At 37.3% G+C, this 18,597-nt stretch overlaps 1 protein-coding gene across 7 annotated transcripts in view; it reads left to right on the top strand.

Annotated features, from left to right (window-relative positions):
* LOC139980108 (teneurin-3-like) overlaps window positions 1-18,597 on the top strand; it is a 150,392-nt gene that overhangs the window by 129,274 nt on the left and 2,521 nt on the right. For all 7 annotated transcript variants that reach the window (XM_071991488.1, XM_071991489.1, XM_071991487.1 and 4 more), the window contains 9 exons: window positions 676-925; window positions 6,149-6,378; window positions 6,936-7,093; window positions 8,658-9,544; window positions 9,828-10,003; window positions 10,652-10,896; window positions 11,194-11,496; window positions 13,304-14,921; window positions 18,396-18,517. In XM_071991488.1, the coding sequence (XP_071847589.1) occupies window positions 676-925; window positions 6,149-6,378; window positions 6,936-7,093; window positions 8,658-9,544; window positions 9,828-10,003; window positions 10,652-10,896; window positions 11,194-11,496; window positions 13,304-14,921; window positions 18,396-18,517 (3,989 nt within the window). The remainder of the gene's footprint in view (window positions 1-675; window positions 926-6,148; window positions 6,379-6,935; window positions 7,094-8,657; window positions 9,545-9,827; window positions 10,004-10,651; window positions 10,897-11,193; window positions 11,497-13,303; window positions 14,922-18,395; window positions 18,518-18,597) is intronic.

Consider the following 18,597-nt stretch of genomic DNA (forward strand, 5'->3'; position numbering starts at 1 on the left):
AGACTATACTGCCTATAATATGTGTTTGTGTTGAAGTGCGCTGAACATATATTTGCCTGCGGATGGTGGAAAACCCTGGGAGCGAGAAAGTCTTTGCAGGTGCTACAAAGCCTGCCACGTATTTCGTCGGTTTGATGACTGGAAAACAAAAAGAAACTTAAATTTTGGTTTTCAGAAGTGTTTTTGCAACCTCCTACGACACAATTCGTTGGCATTTTTATTTTAACAGTATGACAGAGTGTCGTATTGGCGTAGTGTTAGTGCTAAAGTGAATAGCTTGATCAAAAGTTTTCCTCTACCGACTCCGCATATAAATTTACGTCACAGGGTGACCTGCAGTCACGTGAGCCCTTAGGAATCTTATCGCAAACTCCTTGTCCAAAAGTGCTAGTCTTGATCAAGTTTTTCGGAGTCCCAAAAGAAAATAATGCAATGTGCCATACATCAATGGAAAGGTACAAGTGTAAATATTCAATGTAACATAAATTTAAATGGATTAGAGGATGTGGAAATACCACCAGCTATGCCTTTTAAACTGTTGGGAAAATAAGTGACGTTCTGAGACTTTTAAATATCTGTTACAACACTATAACAACAATATGCATTGGCATGTCAATTGGAGATTCTACTTTGCCTCGATAAGTAGCTATTTATATTTTACAATTTATTTTGAAGGTATTCTGGTGATGGGAGATGGAACCAGTATAGACTATAATGCTAGACCTGCCACAATTCATACCATCATGGGTAATGGAAGACCTCGAACAGCATCTTGTCCTCAGTGTGATGGAAAGGCTCGCAACACAAGGCTACTGGCCCCTACAGCAGTTGTTACTGGCCATGACGGTAGCCTATTTGTGGGAGACGCTGAACTCATTTTGAAAATCGGACCCGACGGCAATTCAAGTGTTGTGATTCATTTAAGGTGAGATTCTAAAGGACTTTTGCAATATTTTGACAACAGATGTTATTCATAAATAGTGATGGGAATGGTCCAAAAATTGCTTGCGGGTTTCCTTTTCGGTCGGTTTCCTCAGGGATCGAAAAATCCTATGCGCCTGGTCTCCTGTGGCTCATTACTGTATTCAGGTTACCTAACTCCATGGCCAAAAAGTCTGTCAGGCTACCAAATTGAAATTTGCCAATTTATTTGCCGCACGTTTAAGTAACTTTCACTAGTCTCGTGCTGTTTTGTATAAGTGGACGCAGCACAATCTGAACATACCCCGCTAACACCTGCATTGCATTTGGAAATATTCTTGGCAGGAATCAAACAAACTGTTTACACAATTACAGTCAAGTTGTAAACACATATCCAGACCATCAACAATAGATCATGGTCACTGACAATATAAGAAGTACCTTGTGAAAGTTTGATAAAAATTGTGTAGCCTATCACTAGCATTCACAGTGCTTTTGGGGATTCGGTGAGAGTAAAATTTACAACGTGGCAACCCCCTTCTAACAAACTCCAAAAATAACGTATCTATTAAAAAGCTAATATGGATGCAGTATTTGGTTATGATGCTGAAGGCTCAGTTACCTTTACAACCGTGCCGGAATGTGTATTTGTGTGACAGCCAGCTTGTAAACATGTTCTCAACAGCCACAAGTTGAATTAATGTCACACTCGATAGGTATATGCCCCATGATGTGTAGATGAGCACTATTGTTTGCAGTTCCCATCTTGTGAATACTAATGAGAGGGTGTGCCTTAACATAAATTCTTAAAATGTCAATATCTCTTCAACCATATGTATGATTGGTTCAAAGTTGGGATGGTGATGTGAGTTGATGATAGGTACGTGGTTATATAATCAATAAACTCATGTTCAGTATTATTCTTTAATGGGCAGCTAGAGTGTTATAACAGTTAAAAGCTTGTTCACACGATATATCAAGACCAACAAGCTGAATCAATGTCATACTGGGAGTGTAGATGCCCCATGATGTGTAGACGAACATACTTGTTTGTGGTTTCCATCTCGTGTATATTAATGAGTGGGCGGGCTTTAACTCAAATTCTTAAAATATCAATATCTCTTTGCAACAATACCTTTGACTTCATTAATATGCAGCATGTGTTGGGGGCTTAAAGGTAAATTGTAGAAAATAGCTTGTAAACAAAATATCTCATGAACGACAAGTTGAATCAATGTCATACTTGGTAGATAGATGCCTGTGATTGAAATTGGTAGAGGTCAACATATATCAGTCTGAAAACCATTTAAACATGATTACTCTAAACTTAAAGCTGCTATAAATATATCACTTCTCCACATTTGGTATGATTTTCCTGTGGTGAACATATTTTGGTCATATTCAGTATAGTTTGTGAAGAGGCTCTATAAGTCTTCAACAAAACATAAAGTCATCTAGGAATGAAATTTGCTTCAGATAGTTAATAGTTGATACTTTAAAAACACTCTTATCAGTTTTCACACTCAGAGCTTCAAGGGGTCAACAGGGTATCTCAGATGGTGCAAAAATTGGCTCAAGGGATCAACAGGTTATCTCAATTGGTCTCCAAATTGGCCATTTTCTCTGTGATTTATTCAACACTAATAAAAATGTAGAATAATTGTCACCTGTAGACAAACCGAAAAATTTGAAGTCCCTAGATGTAGCAAATGGTGTTGAATTATAGAGGTACTTCAAATACTATACTTAGAGTTTTTATTCTTTTCAGCCCTCTTCTGGATGTGCTAGTGTAAGTATTAGTCATGTTGCATGTTAATGGACAGTTGTAACAGCATGCTGTTGAGTGTAGTTCATGTGGGAATCAATAGTCCAGTACAAGACCCACTATCTGGTAGTACTGTCTATAGTTGGCTGAGATGTTTTTATATAAAATAACTTGAAACAAGAAGGCTGTCAAAGTTTGTACATTGTAAAATAATAACTTGAAACATGAAGGCTGTCAAAGTTTGTACATTGTAAAATAATAACTTGAAACATGAAGGCTGTCAAAGTTTGTACATTGTAAAATAATAACTTGAAACAAGAAGGCTGTCAAAGTTTGTACATTGTAAAATAATAACTTGAAACATGAAGGCTGTCAAAGTTTGTACATTGTAAAATAATAACTTGAAACATGAAGGCTGTCAAAGTTTGTACATTGTAAAATAATAACTTGAAACAAGAAGGCTGTCAAAGTTTGTACATTGTAAAATAATAACTTGAAACATGAAGGCTGTCAAAGTTTGTACATTGTAAAATAATAACTTGAAACATGAAGGCTGTCAAAGTTTGTACATTGTAAAATAATAGCTTGAAACATGAAGGCTGTCAAAGTTTGTACATTGTAAAATAATAACTTGAAACATGAAGGCTGTCAAAGTTTGTACATTGTAAAATAATAACTTGAAACATGGAGGCTGTCAAAGTTTGTACATTGTAAAATAATAACTTGAAACATGAAGGCTGTCAAAGTTTGTACATTGTAAAATAATAACTTGAAACATGAAGGCTGTCATAGTTTGTACATTGTAAAATAATAACTTGAAACATGAAGGCTGTCAAAGTTTGTACATTGTAAAATAATAACTTGAAACAAGAAGGCTGTCAAAGTTTGTACATTGTAAAATAATAACTTGAAACAAGAAGGCTGTCATAGTTTGTACATTGTAAAATAATAACTTGAAACAAGAAGGCTGTCAAAGTTTGTACATTGTAAAATAATAACTTGAAACATGAAGGCTGTCAAAGTTTGTACATTGTAAAATAATAACTTGAAACAAGACAAGGAAGTGAATTGTGGCAGACAATGTAAACGTTTACACTAAGCTTATCTCGTATCTTTCAACAAACATATCAAAGTGTGGGACACAGCCTTTAAGTTTATGTTTGGGCAGTAATTTGGACATTATGTGATGGAAAACTAGACACAGAGACATATCCTCTGGTGAAGTACAAGACATGTAGACATCATCTGTGGTGGACTAGAGAAGAAATGATTAGTGGTTGACTTGGAGACAGAGATATGATCTGTGGTGAACTAGGAGATATGATCTGTGGTGGACAAGGAGACATGATCTGTGGTTGACTAGGAGATATGATCTGTGGTGGACTAGGAGATATGATCTGTGGTGGACTATTAGGAGATATGATCTGTGGTGGACAAGGAGACATGATCTGTGGTGGACTATTAGGAGATATGATCTGTGGTGGACAAGGAGACATGATCTGTGGTTGACATTGAGATATGATCTGTGGTGGACAAGGAGATATGATCTGTGGTGGACAAGGAGATATGATCTGTGGTGGACTAGTAGGAGATATGATCTGTGGTGGACAAGGAGATATGATCTGTGGTGGACAAGTAGGAGATATGATCTGTGGTGGACTAGGAGACATGATCTGTGGTGGACTGGACGATATGATCTGTGGTGGACTATTAGGAGATATGATCTGTGGTGGACTGGAAGATATAATCTGTAGTAGACTATTAGGAGATATGATCTGTGGTGGACTGGAAGATATAATCTGTGGTGGACTATTAGGAGACATGATCTGTGGTGGACTAGTAGACATGATCTGTGGTGGACTAGTAGGAGATATGATCTGTGGTGGACTATTAGGAGATATGATCTGTGGTGGACTGGAAGATATAATCTGTGGTGGACTATTAGGAGACATGATCTGTGGTGGACTGGAAGATATAATCTGTGGTGGACTATTAGGAGACAGGATCTGTGGTGGACTAGGAGACATGATCTGTGGTGGACTAGGAGACATGATCTGTGGTGGACTGGACGATATGATCTGTGGTAGACTAGGAGACATGATCTGTGGTAGACTAGTAGACATGATCTGTGGTGGACTAGGAGACATGATCTGTGGTGGACTGGACGATATGCTTTTGTGGTGGACTATTAGGAGACATGATCTGTGGTGGACTATTAGGAGATATGATCTGTGGTGGACTAGGAGACATGATTTGTGGTGGACTGGACGATATGCTTTTGTGGTGGACTATTAGGAGACATGATCTGCGGTGGACTAGGAGACATGATCTGTGGTGGACTACTAGGAGATATGATCTGTGGTGGACTGGAAGATTTGATCTGTGGTGGACTAGTAGACATGATCTGTGGTGGACTAGGAGACATGATCTGTGGTGGACTAGGAGACATGATCTGTGGTGGACTGGAAGATATGCATTTGTGGTGGACTATTAGTAGACATGATCTGTGGTGGACTATTAGGAGATATGATCTGTGGTGGACTAGGAGACATGATTTGTGGTAGACTAGGAGATATGATATGTGGTGGACTGGAAGATATGGTCTGTGGTGGACTAGTAGACATGATCTGTGGTGGACTAGGAGACATGATCTGTGGTGGACTGGAAGATATGCATCTGTGGTGGACTATTAGGAGACATGATCTGTGGTGGACAAGGAGATATGATCTGTGGTGGACCACAAGACATGATCTGTGGTGGACTAGTAGACAGACATGGTGTGTGGTGGACCACGAGACATGATCTGTGATGGACTGCGTATCCCCCCATTAGAGCATGTTTGATAGACTGATGTTACCTGCACTGTAGTTATTCATGTCAATATAGCACTAAATGTATGAATTCAGTCACATGTAGGATTATGTCACAAATATTGCAAAGGTTGCATTAATCTTTATTTGATTAACCATAACCACAACTTTCTGTTTTAATACATGTTACAAAACACAGTTCTAATTTATGGTGATCACTTTGGTTGTGTGTAGCCTAAAATACTAAAAGTTTAGCAAGTTATTACATTTTTTGAATTTTCTATTTGATCTATTTTGTCCAGTTTGAAACATACACTATAGTGCTGATTTGAGCTACCAGGTAGTTGAGTAATTACCACACTTGATTGCCTTTATTGTTGTATGCTTGACCCAGAGAAGATAATTTCATCTTTTTGTCAGAAGATATGTATATTTGCATGTGACTGTGTTTATGAAAGTTGGGTACAAAGTTTGATGAATAGTAGTCACATAGGACATATTGAAGAATAGACCAATTACTTAATAGATTAGTAGACTTGAAATGTCATGTGCAGCATGAACATCATGTCTCAGGTTCTTAAAAATATTGAACTACAGTAAAGGAACTGTTTTGTGTGTGTCTCAAACAATCAAATATCATTCTGTTTTACAGTTATGTGCCTACGTATAAGTACCATCTGGCAGTCAGTACTCTTGAAAACAAACTTTACCTTGCTGAACCCCAGATGAGGCGGATTTATGAGCTTCAGATTCCTCTGAATGGCTCCAATCACACACAGGTGGATATTCTTGCTGGGACTGGAAGGCCCTGTTTGTTGGTGGATGCTGATGGTTGTGGAGACAATGGCCCAGCAAGTAATGCCAGACTGTACTCCCCTAAAGGTACTACAGAATCAATGCCAAACAGATTTACTCTATGGGTGACTCTTGCAGCAAAGATAGAGGCAAATCAAATCATTTGTATTTCAATGTGTCCTCCTATAGACTCTTTCCATAACACTATAGACCTTTGTATTCGTAAAACTGGTAGTATGCTAGCAGAATCATGGACTCTTTTGTCTCATCAGTGAAACTATACAGTTGACAATTTACAGCAATTTTAATACTGACAGGACCTGTCAAAGCCAGAACTGTAGAAGATGTTTGTTGCACAATTACATGAACACTTTTTGCCTCAAATAATGTTTTTTTCTTAATTAAAACACAGATTTTGTTGTGCCAAGTTTGTGTGAATAAATCCATCACCTAATATTGATTAGTACTACCTTGCATTTTTCAATGTTGGTATCTCAGTTGATTATGTCTTTCTGTTGCTAATCTGGAAAAGAAGTGGACTATGTTTCTTAGTTTACTTTGATACAGACTCTCCTTGGCTTCAGTTAAACCTGCACACTAGAAGAGCCCAGATATTTAATCCATGGTTATTGGTTCTCATACAGGAATTGCAGTGGACAAAGATGGGAAGGTGTATTTCATTGATGGCACCATTATTCGAGTGGTGGATACCACTGGCAGGATCGGTAGTTTCCTTGGTATACCTGGTGTCATGATGCCCTTCAGACGCCCCAGGTGTGGCTCCCAGATGCCTGCTAGTAAGGTAAGGCATTGATAAAGTCTCCAGAAGGGTATGTTTATCCTAGCAATTGTTTACTAAGAAACATTTTATGATATGCAATATGTAATGTCAAAATATTCAGTCTTGTAAGCAGCATTTGTTGGTTGCACAGTGGACAAGCTGAAAGCAAACTGCTTTGTTCTTTGTAAAGTTGAATCATATAACTCTGGAATGTTGCACACATCTAACAAAGTTTGTATTAGAATTAGTGTTGGTCAAAAATCGTTTGCGATATTGGTTACGGGCAGCATATCTATATCGGTAAAATTTAAGCACATTGCCGTGAACATTAATTTTTTAAACAACAAAGCCGCTTCTTGTGCAGTTACTTGCATTGATTTATTAATCTGTTCTAAAGAAACCCATATCTTTAGTCTAGTTTTTGTTGTGAATTATAGCTAGTGGCCAAAATGCTGATCACCTGGTCAGTAAACAGACCTGTCAGCTAGGCCACTTAGTGCCTTGTACATTAATCTTTGTCACCTGTTAAAAGTTAATTTCACCAGTTTGGCTGCTGTATTATGCAAGTGAACACCACTTAAATAAAATTGAACATACCTGCTTAAACCTGTTTTGCCCTTGAAAATGTTCTTGGCAAGAATCCAAGAAAATTTTTCACAAGCAAAGTTGTAAACATGGCTTGTTCAGACCTTGCAAATTTGGCTAGGCTTAGTTGTTAGTATAGTTGGCTAATGGAAGGGTATAATTTTGTACAGAAATTTAACAATTGAAGAAAATGTTTACACAAGGTGTAGTTTAATTTCTTAGCCAGGATATGCTGTCTAAATCTACATGAAATCAGTTTCATTCATCGCACGATCTTTTAACATATTTGCTAAGAAATTTGTGGTTCCATTTGATGATAGTTTGTATCAGACTTGTAGCCTAAACGTAGTTGAATCATACAACAGAAGTAACAGCAAGTATAGGCTTGTATTTTTCCCAAAAATAGTTTCATGCATATTCAACTTGGTGGGGAATCTGATCGTTCATGTAGAATGAAGTTAGGACTAGTTTTATAGAATACGCACATATTTTTTACTACTAATTTATTAACGAGATTCCACAAATGAGAGTTATACAAGTGGTTACTGTTTGTAAGTTGTGCAAACGATAATAACTTACGATTGCCGACAAAATTTTGATACTTATGTATTATTGCAGGACTGAAATTTGAGGTTTATTCTGGCTGTTTAAAAATATCAGTATCAGGCCGATAACTGGATTGGAATATCAGATTTTGGTCAACCCAAATTTTGGTGATATTGGTACAACACCAATTAGAATAGCAGTGAGGTCTTTTTATGAGATTCAATATCTATTACATTGTTAAAATGCTTTCCATGAGATAAGGGACATAGGATGTTTCACAGGTTATTTCTGTGATACACTGCCTCTTCTACCCTTCCCCCCCCCCTCCCCTTTCAAAAAAAAAACAGTGAGCAGTAAAGATGGATCAGTGTTTCTACTTCAGATACTTTTTTCTCAACATTAAACAAACTTATTCCACTTCATGACAAAGTCAAACTTACCGTTTCTATTACAGTTGAGCTTGCAGTATCCCACTGAATTAGCGATCAGTCCATTAGACAGTGCCCTCTATGTGGTCGATGATGATATCATTTTGCGCATAACCCTCAATGGCATGGCATCAGTGTTTGCTGGCATACCGTCAGGATGTTTCTTCTCTTCCATGAATATGGAACCATCGTCTACTTTGAGCAGAGCGGATCAAGTCCCCATGGAATCACCCGCTGCAATTTCATTTTCACCAGGTGGAGATCTGTTTGTGGCCGAGACAGATTACAGTAATGTCCACAGGGTGCGAATGATATCACCAGACGGCTACATTTCCACTGTAGTCGGCGGTGTGACACCTTGCGATTGTAGACTAGAGGATTGTATCTGTTTCAGCGGTGATGAAGGGCCGGTTGGGAATGCCACTATTCAGTCTCCTATCGCCCTAACAGTCTCTGCCCAGAATGAATTGATCTTTGTGGATCAGGGTAACTTACGAATTCGCAAGTTGGTGAAGGAAGTACCAAGGCTACACCGCAGGCGGTTTGTTTATGAAATCCCATCACCTTACAAAAATGAGATCTTTCTGTTTGATCAGTTTGGCTTCCATTTCAAGACGAAACACATCTTGCTTGACGAAGTAGTCTACATCTTTAACTACACTGAGGCTCATGATAGTCTTATTGGTATTCAGGACAGCTCTGGGTTTGCTATTAGCATTCAACGTAGCAGTACTAAAGACCCTCTCATGCTAGAGATTGGCAAAAATGGGTCACTGGTGACACTAGGGGTGAACGAAGATGGCTACCTTACTCAAGTTAATAACTTGCCGGAGGTTGGCAATGTCCTGTTGCAATATGAAAATGGCCTCTTGACCAGGAAACTAGAAAGAGAATATTTACAGAATGCATACTGGTGAGTGAAGTTTAATTGACCCCAATCACTTATTTTTGTTTTCAATATTGATTTTATTGATAAAAGATGTAACTCTGTGTCTTTTATCAGCCAACAATTGTTTATTAGCAAAGCACATTATCATTACATAATCATAATATCACTGAAATATATGCCTCTTTAAATAATCCTTAACAGTTCTCATCTTATCAAATTTCAGAATGATTAAACAAAGTACTGCATGGTATTATTTAAGCAAGAAAATTCAACTGAATTATCTGCTCCAAATTCATCTTCATTTCAGTTATGATGATCAAGGTAACCTCAGGGAGGCACTTTGGTCAACAGGAGATGTTAGCAATTTAAGTTCAGAGGTCAACAAATCAACAACAGTTAATAGATATGGGGTGCCAGATAGGACAGAAACCATCAGCATTGTTAGCAGGGAGGATGACCGATGGAGGGAGACAATCTCACAAGGTACAGTTGGTTAGGTTGTTGTAAATAAACCTTTAACCAGTTCTTCATCCAAATTTTCTATTACAATGTTATTTTACACTTGGTTGCTGGAAGTAATGTTGTAATGGTGAACCTGTAGTCAAGTAGTACCAAGTTATGTTGCAAGCTGTTCTTAAGTACAGCAGGTTTAATGATGAACGTTTGCAAGGTCCAAATTATGAAGCACAAATCAACATGTTTGCCTGACGGCTTAGCAAACAGGAACAACTTATAACTTCAATACCTTTTCAATACCCCACATAATGGGTAGATACTTATACATTTCATCAACATGTGCTGATGTTGCCCAATTTTGCATCAGTGTTGCATCATTGATAGTATAATATACTTATGCAAAGATGAAAGCAGTAATGTTTGCTATGCTTATACACTTAACTAAGGTGTGCAACACTTTCATGCAAGATATTTTTAGGCCTGGCTTGCTGAGTGGATACAATTCAGAGCTGAAGTTCTTTTTGCTTGTAATGAAGTGATTAGGTTACACTTATCACCTGATTGCATCATTTCAGATGGGGAAATATGTCATGTTGTCGCTATAAAAGAATCATGCCAATGCATAGCTGATATCAGTTAGGTTACCACGGAAGGCTTTTCTTCTTTCAATACTAGGTGATTTATCAGAGCATGCTTACCTCTATGATAACGGATCATGCCAGGTGACATTTGCAGATGGTATCATCGTTACTATGGATACACAGCCCAGTCCATTGTTGGATAGGGTATATGGTGAGTTTTACCATCAGAGAAAGATTGCTTTACCAGATGGCAGTGTTCAGACAGCTGAATGGGACTACACAGTGCGGAAGGGTGGCAGGACCCGAGACAAGATACTGCTTGTGAAACGCAGCTTGAAGGTATTTGCATAACTTAAAACTAATTTTAATTGTACCATTTGAAAACTTCTGAAGTAGTTTTTCATGTAGGTTAATATCGATATGTATCAAAATATTTGTTTCATGATGATTAGCAGTCCTTGAAAATATTGCATATGTATTTGTTGTTGCTTTGCAGAAATGAACAGAAATTGGTCGAATTGATATGATGCATCAAATTCACCTTTACTCTTCAGCATAATGACTGTGTCTCCTTTCAATAGACTCAAACATTCTTGAAATTGTTTTATGTACTCTAATTGAATTTCATTCTCATAGGTCAACAGCCACTCCATCTTAAACCTGGACTACAACCGATATACTGAACAAGAGTCCGTCCTCGATTCCAATGGTGTTCTCTTGCTCACTGTCTCCCACAACTCAGGAGAACAAATCAAGGAATGGACGCCAATGGGACATTGGCATGAAACCAGGATGGCATACGACAGCCAGGGTAGGCTGAGTGCCTGGCAGAGGAATGTTCTCAAAGAGCTGTATCAATATGATGATGCTGGAAGACTCACAGAGATAAGATTGACTAATGATAGTATCTGGCGATTTGGATATCACAGTTCTAACCTGGTAGGTTGTTGAACTCTTCAAGCAGTCATGGAGACTTCTCAATTACATTTAGGAACTTAATTTTCATGCTATACCAGCATAAACTTGTCTGTAGATGCACAGGGCTCCGGCTGCATTTGTTTGATATTGTCGCTTTCATTTTGGGGGAGAGAGTAGGGTGAGGGGAGGTTTAAATTACGAGCCGTCAGAGGGTACTTTACTGTGTACCAAGTGTGTACCATATGTTATGATACTTTTGAATAAATGAGATGGAAAAAAAAAAAAAAAAAGAGGGTACTTAACTGGAAATACTGATATTGTACTGTCAATTATTTTAAACATGGTTTAGCTTTTTGAGTACAAGGCAAAACATGTTAACTGCCTAAGTATAATGATAATGTTGCAAACAAACAACAAAGTCATTACAAAGAAAGGCAGCACACCATTACTGTAGCCGTGTCTGTTGTAAATACATATACAGAGAATAAAGCAGTGGAACATCAACTGAGTTTGTAGTCCAGATATCTCCACAAAGATCCACTGATAATCGCTGGCCAACTATAGCCATGCATGTAACCTTCTAGTCAATACTGCAAGTGCTGCCAGTTATCAGCTATAGTTTGGTCCTGTGTCTACCATGAAGTCTGTAATAAGCCTGCAGTAACTGGTTCTTACCTCTACTGCATGTTTTCATGTATTTTGTTATAAGATTCTAGTTTCTTGCACTGAAAGCATCAATGTCTTGTTTACAATTGATCAGAAGGTCTTAGCAAATGTAAAAAATGCCAGCAAGTTTACTATGGTCAAATGTGTCACTTTACCACTACTTTCAAACATATTACCACGGTGAGGAACTATTGTGTTACATTCATATTGACTTTCCACAGACAACTTTCACCTCAATATTCATGAGTAGGTGGGGTTTAATGGGAAATCGTTGAAAACAGCTTATAAACATCTCAACAACCACTAGTTGAATCTATGTCATCTTGATGGGTAGATGCACCATGTAGATGTGCCCTATTGTTGTTGGTTCCCATCTCTTGTAAATTATTGACTGCAAACATTTTATTTCCACCTCAAATGCATTTTGGGATACATTTTTTTTTTTTTTGGGGGGGGGGGGCAAATTTATTGTTGGCTCAGTTTGTTTGGGTGGAATAGTTTTGGTACCAAACATGCACAAATTTTATGGAGCCCACTTTTTGGGGAGATCCCAAAATTTTAAACTTGCATTAACTCTGCAACCATAAGTCAGATTGTATCCAAACAAGGAATACAGTTGTTGGTTAATAGCTGGTACATGTGGGTATTTTAGCCCCATTTTTTTGTTTTTACTTTTTTGGGTCCAACTCTCTCATTAAAATGTTTTACAAATTATGTAAGGTACGTACATAAACTAATTGTTTATGTGATAAAGTTTCTTCCTAAAATGCTGGCGTATTTGGGAATGACAATAAGTTGCAGCCGTGTATGTTATATATTTTAGTGGAAGTTTCAAGCAATACTAAGACTAAAGTTCTTTGTTTTGTTCGTTTTTAAAGAAATGAACACTAAACTTAAAACTTTGGTGAGTGGTTGTAACTCAATAGTATTAATGAGTTGGGAACCAAAGATCTGGTAAATGTATAACATAATGGTAACCATATATCGATTGAAATATCTAAGATCCAAGACATCAGTTTTATTTTAAAACAGTTGAGATTTTGTGATAATTGGATATGTAAGTACATTGTTTGCTGGTGACAATTGTTTACCATTTGATCAAACACTGATTGCTTACAATGTTTTCTCTCATGTTGAACATTTATGTGTTTGTTCCCCTCAGCAACCAATAAGGATATTCCCCCCAGGAGGTATTGAGTATTCCCTTAGCTATACCAGTGATGGCCAACTAGGTGGGATTGTAATGCCTACAGGAGAAACTCATTTCCTGAACTCTCAAACTACCCTTGGGGTGATCCGCAAGACCTACTCTTTTCAAGGAGGTGACCCATGGTTGATTGTGGATAAGTCTTTTACAGGTCGTCTGTCCACCATTTATTACCCAGGAACAGGAAGAAGAGTAAGCAACCATTACGACAGTCGAGGACGTCTTATGACTGTGATCTTTGATAAGTCACTGATTAGTCTCAACTATCATCGTTCCAGTGGTCAACTCAAGTTATTAGAGCTACAGGAAGGTGACTTTCAAAATGTTTTGAGAGTAAAAAGTACAGGTCCTGTTATGAAACAACAGACTGTGGTGTCCACAGGCTTCGGTGGTTTCCTTAATGCCAAATTTGATTATACTATGAACAATAACTTTCAAACAACGTCTATTGCAGCAGTATTCAATTGGACACTGCTCTCCTCACACGAGAAACAATTTGATGAAAAATTTGGTAGATTAATTCGAGTAGGTGGCTTTGTGGTCAGTTATCAGGATGGATCCACTCACGTGTTATCAGACTCTGTTTTTTCAATGCATTATACCATAGGACAGCACATTCTATTACAGTCTATTAGATATTTTATTCATGATAGATGCGTGCTCTCCTTATCATTTGGTTATGACTTTTCCATGAACGTTTACTACACAAACATTGGAAGCGCAGACAGAGCACTGCAATTTAATTATAGGCACAATGAGAGAGGCTTCTTGCATGAAGTCCTCCTGAATGACACTGCTGATCAAACATTGTTCCGTTATGCTTACTCTCCAAATGGGGACTTGCTGGCCATAGAAAGCAGAGATAGGGGTACTGTAACATTGCAGTATGATCATAGGGGATGTGTAACACAAGTGGGTGATGTTAATTACAAGCACGATGCTGATGGGCTACTATCTCAGAGAGGGAATGCTGCATTTGATTACAACTCAAGAGGTCTCCTGGTCCATGCCTATGAACCCAGAGCTTATGATGTCCGTTATAAATACGATGGATTGGGAAGGCGGATCTGGAGGAAGGATCACACCGGGCAACAGGTTCAGTTCTTCTATGCAGACCCAGAGAATAAATGGGCCATAACTCACATCTATAACAAAAATTTACAAGAATTGTGGACCCTGGACTATGACCTGAGAGGAGCACTGCTAAGTATACGAAGAAACCTTAGAAGGTGGTATGTGGTAACAGATCACTTAGGATCCATTTTGCAGGTCTTGAGTGAGGAAGGAGATGTATTAAAAGAATTGGTATATGATCCGTGGGGTAACATCATGGAAGATTCAGCTCCTAACTTGAACATTTATTTAGGTTACAAAGGGGGATTACAAGATTCTCAGACACAGTTGGTGCACTTTAAGGGACGAGATTACGACCCCATGAGCAGGAGGTGGACATCACCAGATGTGTCTTTTTATGAAGACCTAGGTCAAACAAGAAAACTGAGAAAGTTCAACCTTTATACATTCCATGGCAACAATCCTATGAACAAAGACTTGGAACCACCTTACATGACTGGTTAGTTTGCTTAATCAAACGTTATTGGCCTGTTGAAAATATATTTTCATTAAATTCTTTTTGCAAGGAATGCTGTGTTCTCTAATTGTAGATGTAATCCCTTGCTTTGTGCCTTGATCCCATTATGTAGATGAATAATCATTCATATTCTGATTTCTATATTTCTATATATATTCCCTTGTTTTGGGTATTGATCTGTATGTGTAGATGTAATTCCTTGCTTTGTGTTTAGATACCTTTATGTAGATATATAGTCTTGTTTCATATTCTGATCCCTATTAGTAGTTTTATTCCCTTGTGTTGCATGTTAATCTCTATGTGTAGATGTATTCCCTTGCTTAGTGATTTGATCCCTTTATGTAGATGTATTATTTTGTTTCATATTCTGATTCTATTAGAAGATATATTCCCTTGTGTTGCATGTTAATCTCTATGTGTAGATGTATTCCCTTGCTTAGTGATTTGATCCCTTTATGTAGATGTATTATTTTGTTTCATATTCTGATTCTATTAGAAGATATATTCCCTTGTGTTGCATGTTGATCTGTATGTGTAGATGTATTCCCTTGCTTAGTGATTTGATCCCTTTATGTAGATATATTATTTTGTTTCATATTCTGATTCTATTAGAAGATATATTCCCTTGTGTTGCATGTTGATCTGTATGTGTAGATGTATTCCCTTGCTTAGTGATTTGATCCCTTTATGTAGATATATTATTTTGTTTCATATTCTGATTCTATTAGAAGATATATTCCCTTGTGTTGCATGTTGATCTGTATGTGTAGATGTATTCCCTTGCTTAGTGATTTGATCCCTTTATGTAGATATATTATTTTGTTTCATATTCTGATTCTATTAGAAGATATATTCCCTTGTGTTGCATGTTGATCTGTATGTGTAGATGTATTCCCTTGCTTAGTGATTTGATCCCTTTATGTAGATGTATTATTTTGTTTCATATTCTGATTCTATTAGAAGATATATTCCCTTGTGTTGCATGTTGATCTGTATGTGTAGATGTATTCCCTTGCTTAGTGATTTGATCCCTTTATGTAGATATATTATTTTGTTTCATATTCTGATTCTATTAGAAGATATATTGCCTTGTGTTGCATGTTGATCTGTATGTGTAAAGTATTCCCTTGCTTAGTGATTTGATCCCTTTATGTAGATGTATTATTTTGTTTCATATTCTGATTCTATTAGAAGATATATTCCCTTGTGTTGCATGTTGATCTGTATGTGTAAAGTATTCCCTTGCTTAGTGATTTGATCCCTTTATGTAGATGTATTATTTTGTTTCATATTCTGATCTGATCTCAATTAGGATATGTATTCCCTTGTTTTGTGTTTTGATCTCTATCTTGCTTTGTGTTTTGATCCCTTTATGTATAATTGTTCATATTCTGATCTCTATTAGTATATGTATTCCCTTGTATATGTATTACCTTGTGTTTTGATCTCTATGTGTAGTAGATCTTTGTATCCCTTCATTTGCAATCTGGTTGCTATATGCAGATGTCTTCCTACATTTTTATTTTCTGATCACTATTTTAGATGTATTCCCTTGCTTTGTGTTCTAATCTCTATATTTAGATGTATTCCCTTGCTTTGTGTTCTAATCTCTATATTTAGATGTATTCCCTTGCTTTGTGTTCTAATCTCTATATTTCGATGTATTCCTTTGCTTTTTGTGGCCTTGAACTGCTTACATACATACCAGGATTAGGTTTCCCATGAAGAGGTAGTTGCTATACGTACGTTAGAATTATATATTTATTTCTATATTTTTATGATGAGAATCATGAGATTAAGGAAAGTTGGACCAATATTATGGAGTGATACAGTACATGCAGCTCATTATATTGGTTCATAACTCAGGCTACTTTTGGTTTCAGTGACAAGAGAAACCTGTGCAGTCATGATGGCTTGGGTGTGTAGGTGTGTGTGATACCCAGTTTGTTAATGCGATAAGTTAGGAATCATGGATACTTCTCATACTTGGCTGTAGATGCCCCATATCAATTAGAAGAACCCTAGTGTGTTTGGTGGAGGTCAAAGGTCATCTGAGATCACCAAAGGTCGATCTGAAATCTTTATAAACAATATCTGAAGTTAGGAAGCATGGGTAATTTTCATACTTTGGGTGTTGATGCACTATAGTGAGTAGAACAACCATATTGTTTTTGGTGGAGGTCAGAGGTTATCTGAGGTCACCAGAGGTCAAACTGAAAACCAAATGCCACATGGAATGAAGTATGCATATTTTTATACTTGGCTTGTGTATGTGACATTTTGAGTAGAAGAACGTATTGTTTCCGGTGGAGGTCAAAGGTCATATGAGGTCACCAGAGGTTTGACTGTCAAACACTCTAAGCACTATATCTCAAGATAAGAAGCATGGATATTTGTCATACTTAGCATATGCATACATCATATTGAGAATACGAAACATTTTGTGGAGGTCAAAGGTCACTAGAAGTCAATACCTGAAAACTTTGTAAACAGGATATCTCAAGATAGGAGGCATGGATACCTCTCAGACTCATCATGTGGGTGCATTATATTGAATAGAAGAACTCAATTTTTTTTGGCGCAGGTCAAATGTCGTCTGGGTCACCAGCAGTCAAACTCTGAAACCTTTTAAGCATATCTCATGGTAGCCCATACATGGTATATGGATTTGCCATATTGAGTAAAGGAATTGTGTTGGTGTTGGTCAAAGTTCATTAAGAGGCAAACTCTGGAAAGTTTTTTACATGATATCTCAAGGTAGGAATCATGGATACTTGTCATACTTGGTGTGTGGATGCACCACATGCCGCTACAAGACCCCTATTGTTTTTGGTGGCGGTGTGTGTATTGCCAACGTACAATAGACTTACCTGTGTTTATCTTGCCATTGTGTAATTGTACATCAACACACTGTAGTGGTTCAGGACATTTATATTATAAGAGCTATTTCTGGTGAACAAGCTTCAGTCTATTGTAATGAAGTCATCAAAACCTTTTTCATTCTGGTTAGGAGATTATGTAGTTGAGACCAAAATGTCTTCTTAGTAACATCAACTTAAAAGTTGCCAGAACACCCATGATGATTCAGATCACTAGGTCTTCATAAAGCAACAATGAGACGGTTTGAAACGTATGTATATTTCAAATTGCAGGGTTTATAATACATTCAGTTTGTGAAGGAGAATGATGTTGTTAACTTATTGACACTACTTTATGATGATGTCAGCCCATGTTGTGTAAGTGAAATTTCTTGACACACAGGTCACTTCACTGGCCAGTAACATGTTTGAAAGCTACCTGTAACATTTTATAATGAGAATAATTGTGGTTTACACTGCTATTTCTTCTTGCGAATGTTGTGAAACACTTGATTGCTTTATGTGCAGTAAATGGTGAGAAATCAGAAATGTGCTCTTCATTAAGTTACTCATTTTGAAATTTGTTTGTCTTCTTCAGATATGAACAGTTGGATCTCCATGCTTGGTTATAACATTGATGTTTTGCTGCCCTCTGTTGGCAAGCAGGGAGATTTCTCACAGTTTTCGTGGTCTAATGGAGATGCCTTCTCCTGGCTGAAAGTAAGTTTGCTCATTCTTGCTCTTAATTGCAAGTACAAATTAGACAAAATGTTTCATATTGTCATGTGTGATACCAGTCA

This window comes from Apostichopus japonicus, chromosome 14 (genome assembly GCF_037975245.1).
Source record: "Apostichopus japonicus isolate 1M-3 chromosome 14, ASM3797524v1, whole genome shotgun sequence".
In the NCBI taxonomy this organism is placed as follows: domain Eukaryota; kingdom Metazoa; phylum Echinodermata; class Holothuroidea; order Aspidochirotida; family Stichopodidae; genus Apostichopus; species Apostichopus japonicus.